Raw genomic sequence first — 15,750 nt, forward strand, 5'->3', positions numbered from 1 at the left:
TCGATTCGAGGCAACGAGTCAATTTTCATACGAGACAAGTAAAATTCGGAATCAACTAAGCAGATTAATTTTTAAATGTAGCGTGCCTGTGTCATTGTATTAAACGTAGCGAATGAATACGACCTACAGCGCTATTATCGGCCACGATATGCTACGATATTACAAGACGTCTTGAGGGTTCAAAGAGCAATTCTGCTTGAACTTCCATCTGGGAAAATGCCGCGGATTGCGAAAGAAGTATCCGCCAAGTGAAAATCCAAACACGTTGGATTCCTTCGATTTTCCTGAGGGGGAAACCGCTGAGGACATTGTAGTGGACAGATTTGCGGCATTACTGGGCAATACTAGACATTACTAGGTATTTTTTTTAGCGTTAGTTTGGGTATTAGTTTGAGCATTATAAAGACAAAATAAGATAGAATAAGGTAAAATAAGATAAAATAAGATAAAATAAGATAAACTAGGATAAAATAAAATGAAATAAGATAAAAAGCTAAACTAAGATAAAACAAGATAAATAAGATAAAGTAATGCCCACCGGGCATTAATGGGCATTGGTGTACAAGATTTTGGTTAGCGGTTTTCTCCTCGGATTTTCCCCTACGCGGTCCGATTATCTCGGCATATCTGCTTAACGCTCAGATAAATCGCCGTTCATTAAAGTAAGTGGCCGAAGCGAGGTGTATCAGTTTTATCGGACGTGTGCAACTGCGGGGCGTATCGCTCTCGGATTTCGCGGGTATACATCGCACGCGTGTGCGAGAGCGAAATATCGCGAAGGGTCGTGTTGCGATAAACGATAGGACGGAAGTAGCGCGCTGCGCGAAATAGGATGGCGAATGCCGGTGCAAAATTAGACAGATATATTATTTCGAATCGTTTCCTCCCTTTCTAAAAAGGAGATGTTACCAGCGCGAATGTCGTTAATGTCGAACAATTGAGGCCTCTTTTCCGCGATGCCGATTCGTTTTCTCGAAGCGCGGTGTGCTTCGCTTGCCTTTTCGATTCATGGTAAATGAAGATTTGCAATTTAAAAAATACACATTTGTATACACCAACTGTTGAGGTAAAATCTCTAATCTTAGTAGTTAGATTTTAAGTAACAATGATTTTTGTTCCGATACATTTTCTCGATTGAACAGAATTAATCGTTTATTTAATCGGTACCAATAAGTCCGCAGAATGATACACAAAACGTAGTAACAGTCACGGAACAAAAAAAGACACCGAATTCTCAACGTTCGTAGTTGTTTTTCTCTCGGCGCGGTGACGTACTATGTTTTTGCGTGCCATCGTGTACCTGAAGCTGAAGGTCGACGCGCTATCATTCGCCCGCCGAACGTCGAGCCGGCAGGCAGTGGCGAGAGTCGCTCCGTGCGTGTTATTACTTTTGCGTTATCGGTTTCCAAGACTCGATCGCGATGAATGCTGGGATAAAACACTATTGATTTGCACACCTTTATCAGTAACAAGTAACGTTCCTCGATTAATTATTAAGTGTCTCCAACTTGTAATAAGAAACGAATTGCATGTCGAGGCGACGGCTCTTTATCAACGTACACGTAGATATTTCACGAGACTAACTCATCTAAAATATGAAGGTAAACCGTGGTACTTTGACGCGGTTACATCCCGTTTACGCACCGCGCTTTTAATTATCTATCGATTTCGTGTAATCTGTTCCACTTTCGGGAAAAGAGAGAAATTTGTACGACTTCGGCGTTCGCGCTGTAATTCGCTCTTTACCGCAGATTATGCTTCCGTTGCTCGCGTTGTACTTTATATCGCAAATTCAAAAGTGTTTTATCCATTATCCTATTCTTCCGAATCAAAAATGCAAGTTGTTCGTTTGAGTAATTTGTATGACAGAAAGTCACGCGATCTTTGTTAATAGTATTTCGTGCGTTTCGCGGTATTTCACATCGCGTACGGGAGTGCCCGAAATTTCGCGCGATCGATGATTTTTGCGAGTGAGTGTTGTGTAAGTGCAACAAGGAAATCTGAGAGGAGGAGCAGGCCCAGGAGGCATCGGGCAACGGCGGAGAAATGGTGAGGTAAGTGTCTTACATTTTTATGTTATCTGTTACTTGTGCGAAATAAAGAAATTAATCTCATATCGATTTCATTGATTCGCGTTAATTTCAAGTGGATTTTATAAAGCGTGAATGTCCGAACTCGTCGAGATGTTTAACGAGAACGGGGAAAATTGAGAAGGGCGAGATTTTTGTTAGGGAAACGTTGGCTGCGAGTTGAGAACACTTTATGTTATCTGTTCTGTTTTTATTTTATTTATTCAAATAAGTTGAACGAGGATCTGAATAAGTGTTAGAGGCGAAACCATACGTATAAAAGTTTGTGAGTTTATATTTAAAAGGCAGACTTTTTCAGTATTCTGTATAATTATTTTACTAAATACTTATTTAAAAAATATAAAGTACATTTAATACAACAATTTCGATTTTATAATTATTTTATAATAATCGTATACATATTTGTATTTTTACAGTTTCCCATACGTATACAGTTACTGATGTACAACGCTGCTATTGCGAATCATATCAGTGAGTGACAAATTACCTTTTATTTTAAAGTGACGTTGCGCATACAATTACTTCTTTGCATGTATACAAATTTTTTAAAATACACAATGCTCGACTACAAATTGCGCGCGCGAAGCGCGCGTTTTGTCATTTCTAGTCAGTTAAAAATCGCGATGTCGTTGGATGTCGATGGATGTTCATTTGAGAAAATTACTTCCGCAAATGCATAAATATTTTTTTTTATAAAACTATTAAGCAGAATGGGTCCGGAAAATAAACAGCTCGACATATAATTTATGTAATTGCAAGATTATCCCCTATAGTTTTAAATGATGCGACCGAGGCACGTAGACTAATATTTTTTCTTCCACTTTGAAATCAAGTTCTCTTTGCCGGGCCATGTTGTAACCCAAAGTGTAAATAGTGGAAAATTAAATGCTCTTCGCAAATTAAATGTCACGGATAGAAAGCAAGTAGCGGGACACCACGGTTGATTATATCATAATTTCATATCGATTTCATTGATTTGCGTTAATTTCAAGTGGATTTTATAAAGCGTGAATGTCCGGACTCGTCGAGATGTTTAACGAGAACGGGGAAAATGGAGAAGGGCGAGATTTTTGTTAGCGAAACGTTGGCTGCGAGTTGAGAACACGCGTACCTGTGTAAACATCATTGGTATTCCCAGCAGAAACGCCGCGATCCAAGTTATGATCACGATCTTACGGGCTTGGCTTATGGTGCACATATACTGCGCTTTCATTGGATGCACTATCGCGTAATACCTGAAACAGCATCAGAATTATTTCGAAGTAACTTAGAAGTAAGGGATTTTCGAACTTTCAGTATTATCGTGTCATTTATAATAACATAATAATTATAATTGTATTACAATTATAATTATTATATCTATATTCACGACAAAACGAATACAGAAATCAAATGGAGTGTTTTAATATAGATACATCAAGATATACGAGGGGGATTCAAATAAAAACCTTAAAAGTGCAATAATTTTTTTATTGTAACAATTAGGAACAACTTATGCATATCATTTCTCTACATAGTCTCCCTGACGTTCAATACAAGTTTTCCAACGCTTTGGAAGTGCATAGATACCACGTTGAAAGAAATCTTTTGGTCGTGTCTGTAGCCAGTTGTGCACCGCGGTTTTCACCTCTTCGTCACTTCGGAAATGCTTACTTCCCATTGTTTCTTTGAGGGCGCCGAACACATGAAAGTCACTAGGAGCGAGGTCTGGTGAATAAGGTGGATGAATAAGACATTCAAATTTGATATCCTGATTAGTCTGAACTGTCAAACGGGCTGTATGCGGTCGAGCGTTGTCATGCTGTAACAATACTCCGGAAGTCAGAAATCCTCGTCGTTTACTCCTGATTGCAGGGCGAAGTTGATTTTTCAGCATATCTGAGTACGAATAACTGGTTACTTCGCCCTGCAATCAGGAGTAAACGACGAGGATTTCTGACTTCCGGAGTATTGTTACAGCATGACAACGCCCAACCGCATACAGCCCGTTTGACAGTTCAGACTAACCAGGAATATCAAATTTGAATGTCTTATTCATCCACCTTATTCACCAGACCTCGCTCCTAGTGACTTTCATGTGTTCGGCGCACTCAAAGAAGCAATGGGAGGTAAGCATTTCCGAAGTGACGAAGAGGTGAAAACCGCGGTGCACAACTGGCTACAGACACAACCAAAAAATTTCTTTCAACGTGGTATCTATGCACTTCCAAAGCGTTGGAAAACTTGTATTGAACGTCAGGGAGACTATGTAGAAAAATGATATGCATAAGTTGTTCCTAATTGTTACAATAAAAAAATTATTGCACTTTTAAGGTTTTCATTTGAATCCCCCTCGTATTATACAATATTAATATGGAAAATTATGTTTAACGAAGCAGGATAATTTTAATAAAGATTTCATTAATAAAGGCGTGAAGCGCTGCGAAGCGCAATTGTGAAATACTTTCGAGAGGGTTTTACATATCAGTCGCGTCTTCGCGATACTATTTCTATATATATACTTGTACATTCAAAGCGCTTTGTCTCGCTTTACGGGCTAACATTTCTCGCGAAATGGCATTTGACGCGGCGCAGTTATCAATTTAAGTGTATTTGGTGAATATTTGGCCTGCGGCACACGAAAATGTAATAATGCGAGACTCGAAAAGATCACACAACGGCGAAATATTGAGCGAACACGTTCAGTATTTCGTTCGCAGACCACGTCGATGTGGTATTCTTGTCGAAGTGACTCGAGATGAAATCCGAGCGAAATAAATTATTTTACGTGAAATACAAATATCAAATACCTCTAATCAGCAACTACAAAATAAACTAAGACAATTCAATAGATAAACTTAACAAATGCTAAATTGAGACAAACGAAATTTTACAAAGCAAAACAAAGCATACGTGTAGCGAACTTTCATTCTCCAAGTATTTTCTTTTTGAAATAAAACTAAAAAATTTAGTTATCCCTTTTTTATACATATATGTATATCCTACTTCGAATATCTTATTATTTCAGCAATAGATTCCCTGTCCAATTAGAAACTGATTTTTTGTTTACACAAGATTACTAAAATGTTTATAATTTGCGAATTAAAAATAAAAAATTTTCAACGAAGTACAGTAGGTAGTAGAAAAAAAATTAGATAAAGTAACTACTCTTCATTCGTAAATTTCAAAACTTTTTATTTCGCAATCTCTGCATTTTGAGCCACGTTCTAAATTTAAAATAGCGCAGATATAATTTCCGGATTTACAAAAATATGCTTTAGGGGTAATTGAAAAATTGCAATAAACGATGCTCTTGCTAATATTTTTCTCAAGATTCCTAGGCTTGCCACGGCCATGTTGGAAATAATGGTGGAGATGCGAGAAATGGCATTTTTCGCGTGCTATTTTTAAATAAAAAGATATCTGGTTGAAGAAAACACTTTGGGTCGCTTAGCACAGTCATAAAATCGTCCGGAAACTATTCTTTCTCCTCGACAGTTAATAAACAACTGCAAACTTGTAATACGAAACCTAGTCATATTTTATAACATGTCATACCTATGTTTATAAAATATGATTAAATCGTATGACATTCGCTTTACGGCTGTTTATTAACTGTCAAGGGAAAAAGATAGTTTTCGAACAATTTTGTAAGTATGTTAAAGCGGTCTGACGTGTTATTTCATCCAAATTCCTTTTTACTTGAACATGGTGCACAAGAATTCTCATTTCTCGACTCTGACGTCACGATCCGACACGGCGAGCATTCAAGTGCCTTAAGAGAAGACAAATTGCAAGTTGATTTTTAAAAAACTGTTCGAAAAGACTATACATATGTAAAGGAAACAAGGTCAAATCACGAGCAAAACTAATTGTCAATTAGACAAACATATTCCTCAACATATCCGTAATTGCGAATGCTTCGGCTTTACTTATTGTTAGTCATCTTCAGTGCAAAATCGCACACAATTAAAATAAAAAATATAATAATAGATAAGTACGGGCAAGCTATAAAATTAAACTTATTATTGGTACACAATTTAGTCATAATGGTAAAATGCAATACAATCGTCAGCGTCATTGTTGTCAATTTTACAATAAGTCGGAAAAGTAAAAAATCTGAAGACAAATTTTCTGTGGTTTAAAGCCTCATGTCCACGATCCAAAAACTATGTTCAAGTTCTATAATAGTTCCGAGGAATGTGTAGCCAATCAATCACTTGCAGCTTTTCCGTAAAAGATGCAATTCATTATCGTGGACGTAAGACTTAAGAGGATCCTAAAATCTTTTTTATTCACGTCCGAATATGGTTTTTACGCTTGTAAATATTTTTATTGGCTTTTATGCACGAAATAATACCAGAATAAGTTGCGGACTGCATAGCAGAACATTTGCTTACTTAAAACATTCAGTTTAGAAGTTTAATAAAAACAAATTGGTATTTGAAATCTTCAATTTTTTATTCGCCGTCAATTTGAAATTGGCTTTGTAAAATTACAAAATTCTTCCACACGATTAAAGTACGCATAAAAATAAAGCGGCAGGTTCACGACTTTATATAAAAAAAGAAAACAAAATAAAAATGTCTATAAATTTATATAATTTATATAAAATTTATATAAAATTAAAAATTTATATAAAAAAAGAAAACAAATAAAAACTTTATAAGTAATTACGGTTAGGTTAAGTGACAGCTTTACGTAGTAATATTTTTAATTTCTCTTCGCTTTTCATATAAAGTCGACTTTCCTCTTTTCATTTTTTTTGGTGTACTTTAATCGTGTTAAAGAATTGTGCAATTTTATAAAGCCAATTTTAAATTAATCGCGAATAAAAAATTGAAAATTTCAAATACCAATTTCTTTTATATTAATTGCACAAACAATGTAGTCCAGTTAAAATTTTTCGGATCAGGGATGTTTCGTTGTAAGCTGCGGGAGGGCGGAAAAATCCACCGCGGAAAATCGCGTACGAATCAGAGAAAAATTAAATCAGGACACCGCGAGGAAAAAGCCTTCCTCCCGTTCGGACTCTGGCCGACGTAAAAGCAAGAACAAAAACATAATAAGCGGGTGGAGAGAACCGAGTCGCGTAATAGGGTGGAAAAGCGGTCGAAGCATTTACGCTGCACTCCGCAGGACTCCGCCGTCGCGTTTGCCTCCGTCAGTTTCCGCCGGGGCTCTTTTTATTCGCGCGCGGCGCGAAAAGGACCGCACAGCCGCCTCCTTGTTTTTCGGCGGCGGTATCACCGTCGTCATGAATACAAATTGTCCTGACCGATGCGCGGGAGAATCAGCCGATAAGAGCGACGGGAGAGCCGCGTCAAACGGAACGAACAGCGAGCTATCGCCCGAGTTTTCATCGCCCGCAAATCGTTTCACGTTTTACGACCGCACGAGATTGCCGCCGATGCGAAAATCGTTTCGCGAAGATTTTCCCCCGGCGAAGGAGGGAATTATATTAAGATGCCTCTAAAGCGACGGCAATACGAGCGATTCCGTGCGCGTTCGATTCTGGATCAACAGTTCATCGTTTGTCCCCCGGAGAAAAATACAAAATTGAAATCGATGTTTTTTAAGCGCTGGCGAACAGTTCGTTGCCACTCGTAACATATTTGAGAGGAACTCGTCGTGATCATTTACATTTACAGACTCGGCATTTATACGACAGGCATCTCTATTCTCCCCCCCCCCCCTCCTCTCTCTCTCTCTCTCTCTCTCTCTCTCTCTCTCTCTCGGTACTAATTGCGAGATTAAAAACTAGAAACTAAACACCAAAGAAAAGACTTCCATGTCGGATCTAGTACTATTACACTTTGATCTATCATAAAATTGCATCGATATAGCGATAATCGATATTTATTATTAAGAAATGGATATTTTAATTAAAGGGAAAATTGTTAAGTTTAAATTAGAATTTAATAATGGTGCGAATAATCGTAGGACAATATAGCATTTCTAAGATTTCTTTTAATATTGTAACACACAAAATTTACATGCACAAAAATTTGCAATAATTGAAACACTACTGCAGCAGCATATTTCTGAGACCAAATCAAGTAAACAAGTCCTGTACTACTTTTCCCTCCGACAAACAGTTATCGAGATATCATAAGCTAAATATTGAAAAAGTTATCAATTTTCTCTTGAATATCTCACAAAGTATTAGGCAAATAAAAAAATGTTTCAGACAAAAGTTGTTCATATTAATTAGTAGAAAAAGATAGTATAATAAACAATAGGGGATTCCATTTAAAAAATTGGAGGTGATTTGACGTAAAAAATATGAATACATTTCAAAGTATGCACAATAAAGGTCTTCAAATAGATTTTGTATTCCATTTACTATATTTCCATTAAAAATTATCAAAATTAGGCTGTTTTTCCGGGCGATTATTAATTACTCCTTAATAACTATAATAGTCCTTAATAATTATGCGAATCATGAACAAAGAAAGTTACGAACGTTATTAGGAGCGCTCTGGACATTCCTGCATTTGACTTCGCTTGGCGTTAATGCATGGTTGATTGTTACCAGACTGCCAAGACTAAGAAGGTAGATTAAGTTTCTTTAAGCTGCTTTACGCGCGATCTAATTGTTGCGTTTCAACAGATCTATTTGAGATGATCTCCTTAGTAATTATGCACTGCAGATTAAATTCTTAACGAGCAAACATCTCAACTGAAAATTGCTTCAAGAATAAAATTACAATTAGTGCTCAACGGCGTGAGGACTTATCCTAAAATCTGGCTTTATAATTTTTAATTTAATGATTAAACTTAATTTAATTCGATATCAAATTGAATTATAAGACAAGCAACTAAGAACTAATTCTTTTACGAAATCATTTCGCTTGCTAACGTATTTCGAGACATCTACGAAGCTTCGTATACACTCCAAAAAATTATCTTGCAACTGCAGCAACAATTTTCTAGGTACGAAAAAACAACTGAGATATATAAATAAATAACCAATACTGCGAAATCGCATATGTTTTGTATTTAATCAATTTAAAGAATAGAAACAGAATTTCTATCTAAACTGTTAGAAAGAAAGTCTTTCTGCGACGCCCATCCATTATAACGTTTGATTGCGATACATAAATAGTTGTATTCCTGAAGGCCTGTGTCCACGATGGACTTGGTCCAAGTTCTAGCTTGGAGAAATGTGTAGCCAATCAACTTGCAGCTTTTATGGAATAGATTACACATTTCTCGGAACTAGGTAGTCAATTTTGTATCTTACACTATAGTGAAAATGCTAAAAGTGAATAGCCTTGTCCCTTTCCAACTGTCCACTTAAAAAGAGACATAGCTGCTCACTTTTAGCATTTTCACTATGTTGCAAGATACAGAATTAGCCCCTAAAACTTGAACCAAGTTTTGGCATCGTGGACACAGGCCTTTACGAAGATTCTTCTAGCTATACAAGGTGTCCCAGGAGGAAAGGTCAATGCTCTGGGAGATGATAGTATCGATCATTTTAAGCAAAAATGTTCATATGAATATCTGTCCCATTCCCCACTATTTCCGAGATAGAGCTACTTGAATGTCTCGTGTATTTCCTTTTTTCTGTATACTTCATTCTTCATCCAACCTCATAAACGTCTGCGGAAATTTAGAAATTATATGAACATTTTTGCTTAAAATGACCGATACTATCACCTCCCAGAATATTGACCTTTCCTCCTGGAACACCCTGTATATGGTACCAAAATTTAGTTTAATCTAATGTGAATGATTAATATTTAGTCACAAAACCTACACTTTCCAAAAGGTATTACTAGAATGTCGCTATAAATTTTGTAGACTGCAAACAATTTTCTAACACAGAATAACGATAAATTTGTTGCGACGCCTAGAAATCTACCTGCGTTAGTAAAATATGTTTTGAGTGTATATGTAAGATTTTGTGCGATACTAAGAATTTTAATCGCAAATAAATGAACACGTCACGAAAGAGTTATTATTAATAATATCCCGCGATTAGTCAGACTTTCTTCTACGCGAATAAACTCCAAGTTTTCACACGTAAATCAGACCCGAGAGGGGGCAAGTAATGGTTTTTCAATTTTATAGCCGGTCATAACGGGAAAGTGTTTGCGAAGTTGGCTCGATATAGCGAGCACTATAAATAAAAGAAGTATCTCCGTCTGCCAGTGGATTTATGAGCCTCGAGACTCGTGACGAAACTGGGTTGAATCGGATCCTGACACCGTGGAAACTTACTGTTTCATTTCGCAAAGTCGCCTTAATTACCGCATACTCTGCCCCTCTCCATTCCCATTCCCCGGAAAAAAGGCTGAACACGACGAATCTTCGTGCGCGTTTTATGCAGCTCCAGCTCTTCTTTTTAACTCGAGAGCTTTTCGCTACATAAAAGAATCGCGCGAAACAAGCGGTGATTTTAAGTTAATTCGCTCGCTTCGACTCATTGCCTTCTAAATGCCGGTATTAAGGATCAATCTTTGTATTAACGAAATAGAATTATATAGAGTGCTTCAGTTCTTTTAAGTGAAATCTCAACATCGCTGCAGATCTCCCCGAGAGAGGGGGGGGGGGAGAGAAAAAGACATCCGCGACGAGGGAACAATGAGAAAGTGAATAAAACGGTCTTGCAACTCAATTTTTCCACTAGAAGGCTTAAATAACATATTTTTCACAAATGATCGTTATCGGATTACGGTGCTTATTAGATAGGGTGACCTGAATACGTCCGGGAAAAGGGAATAAAATTGTACTCGAGACTCTTCCTTCATAGGTATCGCGGCATTGTCATCCTTGGACTAGCGCCAAGTAGCCAAGTGGCTGCCCATGGCGCCTGCTGTAATTACTTCACTTGCCCCGTGGTTCTTTCACGGAAATGCAACAACCGTGCCAGACGTTCGCCGGGGTTGGGTAATTAATCTTACCGCGCACATCCGACAGTGCCTCGCGATCGTCTCGGGATGTTCCGGGTAATCTCGTTTAAATCCCGCGGGACGACGACGTCGCGTCGGAACCTGAGACGAGGCATGCGAGGAAAAACGCTAAAGAAAATCCTTTCCACCGATCCTCTCGATTTCACAAGGATGACACGAGGCCGAAAAGGGATGGGGGAGGGGGGGGGCGAACATCAGGCGATGATTGTCGTGAGTTGCAACGTAAAGCTCTCGGATTAACGATGGATATTCAATTTCAAAGTATTCATGTTGTCGTCATTCGATCGCGAGACAGAGAGACCGAGGGAAGAAGAAAGAGAGAAAGAGGGGGGAGGGAGAAAAGCATAAAGATCGTTACGTGGGATGAATACGTCGCCCGACAATGAGCGAGATAAAAGAAGAGCACCCGCTCGCGACCGGAAGTACGGTTCCTTCCGGCAGTCTTCTACGACTTCGCATCAAGTCGAAAGAGCTCTTCTCAACTGATACGGAAGAATACAGCTGTACAATGATCAAATGTACGAAAGATTCGGATAATCGCGAGAGGCAAAATTGCGAACATCAATGTGAAATTATTAAAATTAATTAAATTTCTTTTTACATGCTCTTCGTGTAATCCTATCCTATAAATAGCCCTTTCCGATTTACGAATTTCTCCAATATATTTTTTTAATTCTCAGAATACCCTAAAATACTATCAGTGTCTCCAAAATTGTTTAAATAGAATATCAATCTAACCTTATTATATAACAAAAAAATATTGCGCTAGTTGTTGCACATATATTGTTTATGTATAACATCGTATGGCGTGCAATAATACTGCGGACTAACAATAAGTCGAAACTAGATGTACCAATTAAATATTGAAATTTTATCTCTGCGCGTTAGACAGTATTACTTTGAAATTATGTGATCTAAAATCTTGGCGCGAAATACGAGATGCTGCCTTAGCATAAAAGGGTTTTATTCGACAGCTGGAAATTTTGTACATTGCCAATTTTTTATACTTTGATAACGGAACCGTACATCGTATTACAAAGTACATTTCTCGCATTTTCATCGCAAGTTATCTGATCGTGCGCGGTGCTGAAACTACGTTCCCGTTGCCCGCGACGCTGGGTATACGTATAATATTTGCTATTTAAAGTAAAAAATTATTCATATTCATTTTTTCACAGTAACCTTTCTCTTTCCATTAAACACGTGGAATTGCACGAATCGATTGTGCCGCTATTTTACAAATATTCAACAAGCTAAATAAGTAGAAATTAACGAAATTATTAAAATATTAAATAAATTAAATAAAGGTGAATTATAACAATATTACAAGAATTATTGCAAACATTATTTACTTAATATAATATTTAAAAAACAATATTTTATAATAAAAGAAGTAGAAATTAGCAAAATTATTAAAGCATTAAATAAATTAGGTAAAAGTACTCGTAAATTATAACAAGATATTATTACAAGAATTATTTACTTGATGTAATATTTAATAATATTGTTATTTGAAAAACAATATTTTCATAAAAATCATTATTCTCGTTGTCGCAGACAAATTTCCATTGAGATTTAAAGTCTCATATTTTCAGCTTTTTTTCCTGAAACGTTTTATAAGATTGTACTTGCACGGTTTCTCCGTTATAATACAAGGAATCTAAGTATCTCTGCAGGATTGAAAAAATTAAGCTTACACGGAAAAATGCTGTTGAATTAAAAAGAAATGAAGTTGCTTGAATTAAACGTTAACGTAATGAGCTACCACAAACATAAATAATTCACTCAATTGTATTTGCTACGGATTTTAATTTTAAGCATTGAACTAAATATCCAGATTACTAAGAACTATCTGATGTTTTTCATTCATTAATACTCATGTTGTTTCAACGATTTTATTTCACTTACACTAATCTTGTTGATACAGCATCATTTTTTCTGTGTATAATTTACAAAAATTACTTAAAAACAAAGTGGGGGTTCCATATTACCATTCCTTCCTCCGAGAAGGAAACCGCTGAGAGCATTGTAGCGTACAAATTTGCGGCATTACTGGGCATTACTAGGCATTTTTTGGGAATTAGTTTGGGCCTTGCTGGGGCATTATAAAGATAAAATAAGATAAAACAAGATAAATAAGATAATAAGATAAAGAGTAATGCCCATTGGGCATTAGTGGGCATTGGTGTACACGATTTTGGTCAACGGTTTTTCCCTTCGCCTTCCTCTAGTCTTACTCAGACCGTAGTACGCGCTGTTCTCGTAGATTCGCGAACGTACGCGAACACAATCCTTTCCCAATACAATCGATGCTCGATTGATCCGATTGCGATTTACATACGATGGTAATAACCGCGACGCATAATCAACCGACACACAGCAGGAACAGTACAAGTAATCTCACCTCTCGACCGACATCGCGGTGAGGGTGACGACCGAGCAGATAGCCGACACACTCTGCATGTAATGCACCGCTTTGCATAGGAAGATACCCATGGTCCATGTGTAGGAGAACAATTTCGCTATCTGCAACAAAGCAATTACAGTACATGAATATTCGGGGGAGTGAGAACGGAAGGGGGAACTCCAGGGGACGAAACTTCCTCAGGTTCCAAGGCTGAAAACTTTTATTTATCAAAAAAAGCTTCTGCGCCACTCCACGTGCTATGTTCGTGTGATTATAGAGAAATCATGTAGATACGAAGTGACGGGGAGAGAACTCGCGATTTCTTGCCAATAAGAGGTCAGAATAAAAAATTAATTGCACCCACTTGGGATGCTGGAGTGGTTCTGCATTTTTTGCACTTTTCGCATCTAGAACTGTCAATTCATGAAAACATTTGCTGACCTATAACTTATTCGTGTGAATAGATTTTTTTGTTAAGCTTCTAAACTTAATTTCAATGATACCACACTGTGCTCTGACTGAATAGAATGAAAAATATTGAAGATTGGCTCATAAATGACATGTTGTTCGATGATTTATCAAATAAAAGCCACGATAAAGAGGAAGAAGTTCCGCTACGGTTTTAGCGAAAAGTTTGTTAAAAACAAGTTCCCAATATAAGATAGCGGGATTTCTGTTAAATTAACAAGTATCATTCCACCCAAGTATTAATTCCACCATGAATTTATTGCTCTTTAAGTGAAATCTGTTTAGTGGAAAATTCATTGTTAGATCGTGTAATCGTCGCGAAAAAAAGATTTGTCGTCGAATTTGGACGTTGAAAACCTGCTATCTCACATTAGAAGCCTATCTCATAATAGGGAATTTTTCCTCTACCAAACGCCGCGATGTGCATAATATCGCGGGTGCAAGCACCGAACGGTTAACCGACGATATTTCGCGAGACATGTAATTCGCGCTGCTCTTGCGACGATTAAACGGCCTAGCGCCGTGCACGCAATTATATCGGGCGAAATCTCGCGAGCAGAGTGGGGCGCTTTAATCCGTCAAATAGCGCGGTAATTGCACCGAAATATCCGAGAGCGAGTGGTAAGAGCACGCGCAGGCACGTACGCAATGCGCCCGGGAACGCGAGGGCCTGAGATTTCCTCTGTCTCTTCCGGCTTACCCCGGCTTTCCCCCGCGCTCTGTCCCGCAAACGTATGTACCCGGTGCATATAATGCGATTTAACAGTCACTGTTTGTAGCAGTATAAGACGCCCACTCCACAGAAAATGATTAATGAATCATCGGAAGGAGCTCGACCGAGCTACGGTACAAATTGCGCGCTTGCTTTAATCCCAAGGCGATGAAACCGATGAAATGTCCACAAACGTCGGCGTTTGTCAAAATCACGGATCTTGCGTCTTATACATTTTTTCTTCCCCTTTCAGAGAGGATTTCTGATAACAAGACGAAACATATTGACATATTTAAATCACAATCACTTATGCGGTAAACAAATAAAATGATACCAAGATTAGATCAATAATTCCTATCTCCTCCTCTATCGAATCAAATAAGATTGACTTACTATTTTGAGAGATGCTGGAGTGATTCTACACTTTGTGCGCCTTTTGCTCCTAAAACTGTCAATTCATGAAAATATTAGTGTAACATACAAAGAATGTGGCATTTATACTTGAGTGAATAGATTTCTTGTCAGGCTTCTAAACTTACAATTAGTTTTAATAGCACCATGCTGTTCTCTGATTTAGCCCGGATAGTAGGACACGTTCGATTTGTACGCATAAGCCTTATAATTTGTGTATTCCACAAATGTTTTCACGAATTGACAGCTCCAGATGCAAAAAGTGCGAAAGGTGCAGAATCACTCCAGCATCCCTTAAGCGTTTAGACTAAATTTTCTCTCGATGTGTTAACGCACGCGCCAACATTATTTTACTCCAGATTTAAGAATTTTCCATTTAAGATTCCTTTCTCGGTAAAAAGTTGTGGTTCCCTTTCTCTTTCCAACTCTACTACAAAATGAAAAATGCGAACTTTACGGTATGCCTCAATAAAGTTAGTATCAATAAAGTAAGTATCAACAATTTTCAATTTTTCAATATTGCACTACATACACCTTACGCATAATTTCGATAAAGTCAAAGGTACGCAATATTAGTAATGTTACAAGAGAACTTGTAAAGAGATAAATGGTAATTAGAACGAAGCGAATTTCTCTTTGTTTTCTATCGGAAAAAGTCACTTGGCCATTTTGCAATTAGGATCGAAATGTCACCTCACCGACGCGTAGAAAAGCGCTCTTCGATCACTCATAGGGATAGGGATTAAATTCGAAACTTCCTCG

The 15,750-nt window shown here is 37.5% G+C and overlaps 1 protein-coding gene across 8 annotated transcripts in view; it reads right to left on the reverse strand.

Annotated features, from left to right (window-relative positions):
* The window catches only part of LOC105569900 (pyroglutamylated RFamide peptide receptor-like), a 102,267-nt gene that overhangs the window by 20,663 nt on the left and 65,854 nt on the right, over positions 1-15,750 (reverse strand). For all 8 annotated transcript variants that reach the window (XR_001009549.1, XR_001009546.1, XR_001009548.1 and 5 more), the window contains 2 exons: positions 13,395-13,516; positions 3,202-3,325 (listed from right to left, as the gene is read on the reverse strand). Coding sequence is in view for 3 of the 8 variants with exons in the window: in XM_012026732.1 (XP_011882122.1) it covers positions 3,202-3,325; positions 13,395-13,516 (246 nt within the window). In the remaining 5 variants the exon portion in view is untranslated. The remainder of the gene's footprint in view (positions 1-3,201; positions 3,326-13,394; positions 13,517-15,750) is intronic.

This window comes from Vollenhovia emeryi, unplaced genomic scaffold, assembly GCF_000949405.1.
Source record: "Vollenhovia emeryi isolate VEMERY1.0 unplaced genomic scaffold, V.emery_V1.0 DF939122.1, whole genome shotgun sequence".
NCBI classification, from domain to species: domain Eukaryota; kingdom Metazoa; phylum Arthropoda; class Insecta; order Hymenoptera; family Formicidae; genus Vollenhovia; species Vollenhovia emeryi.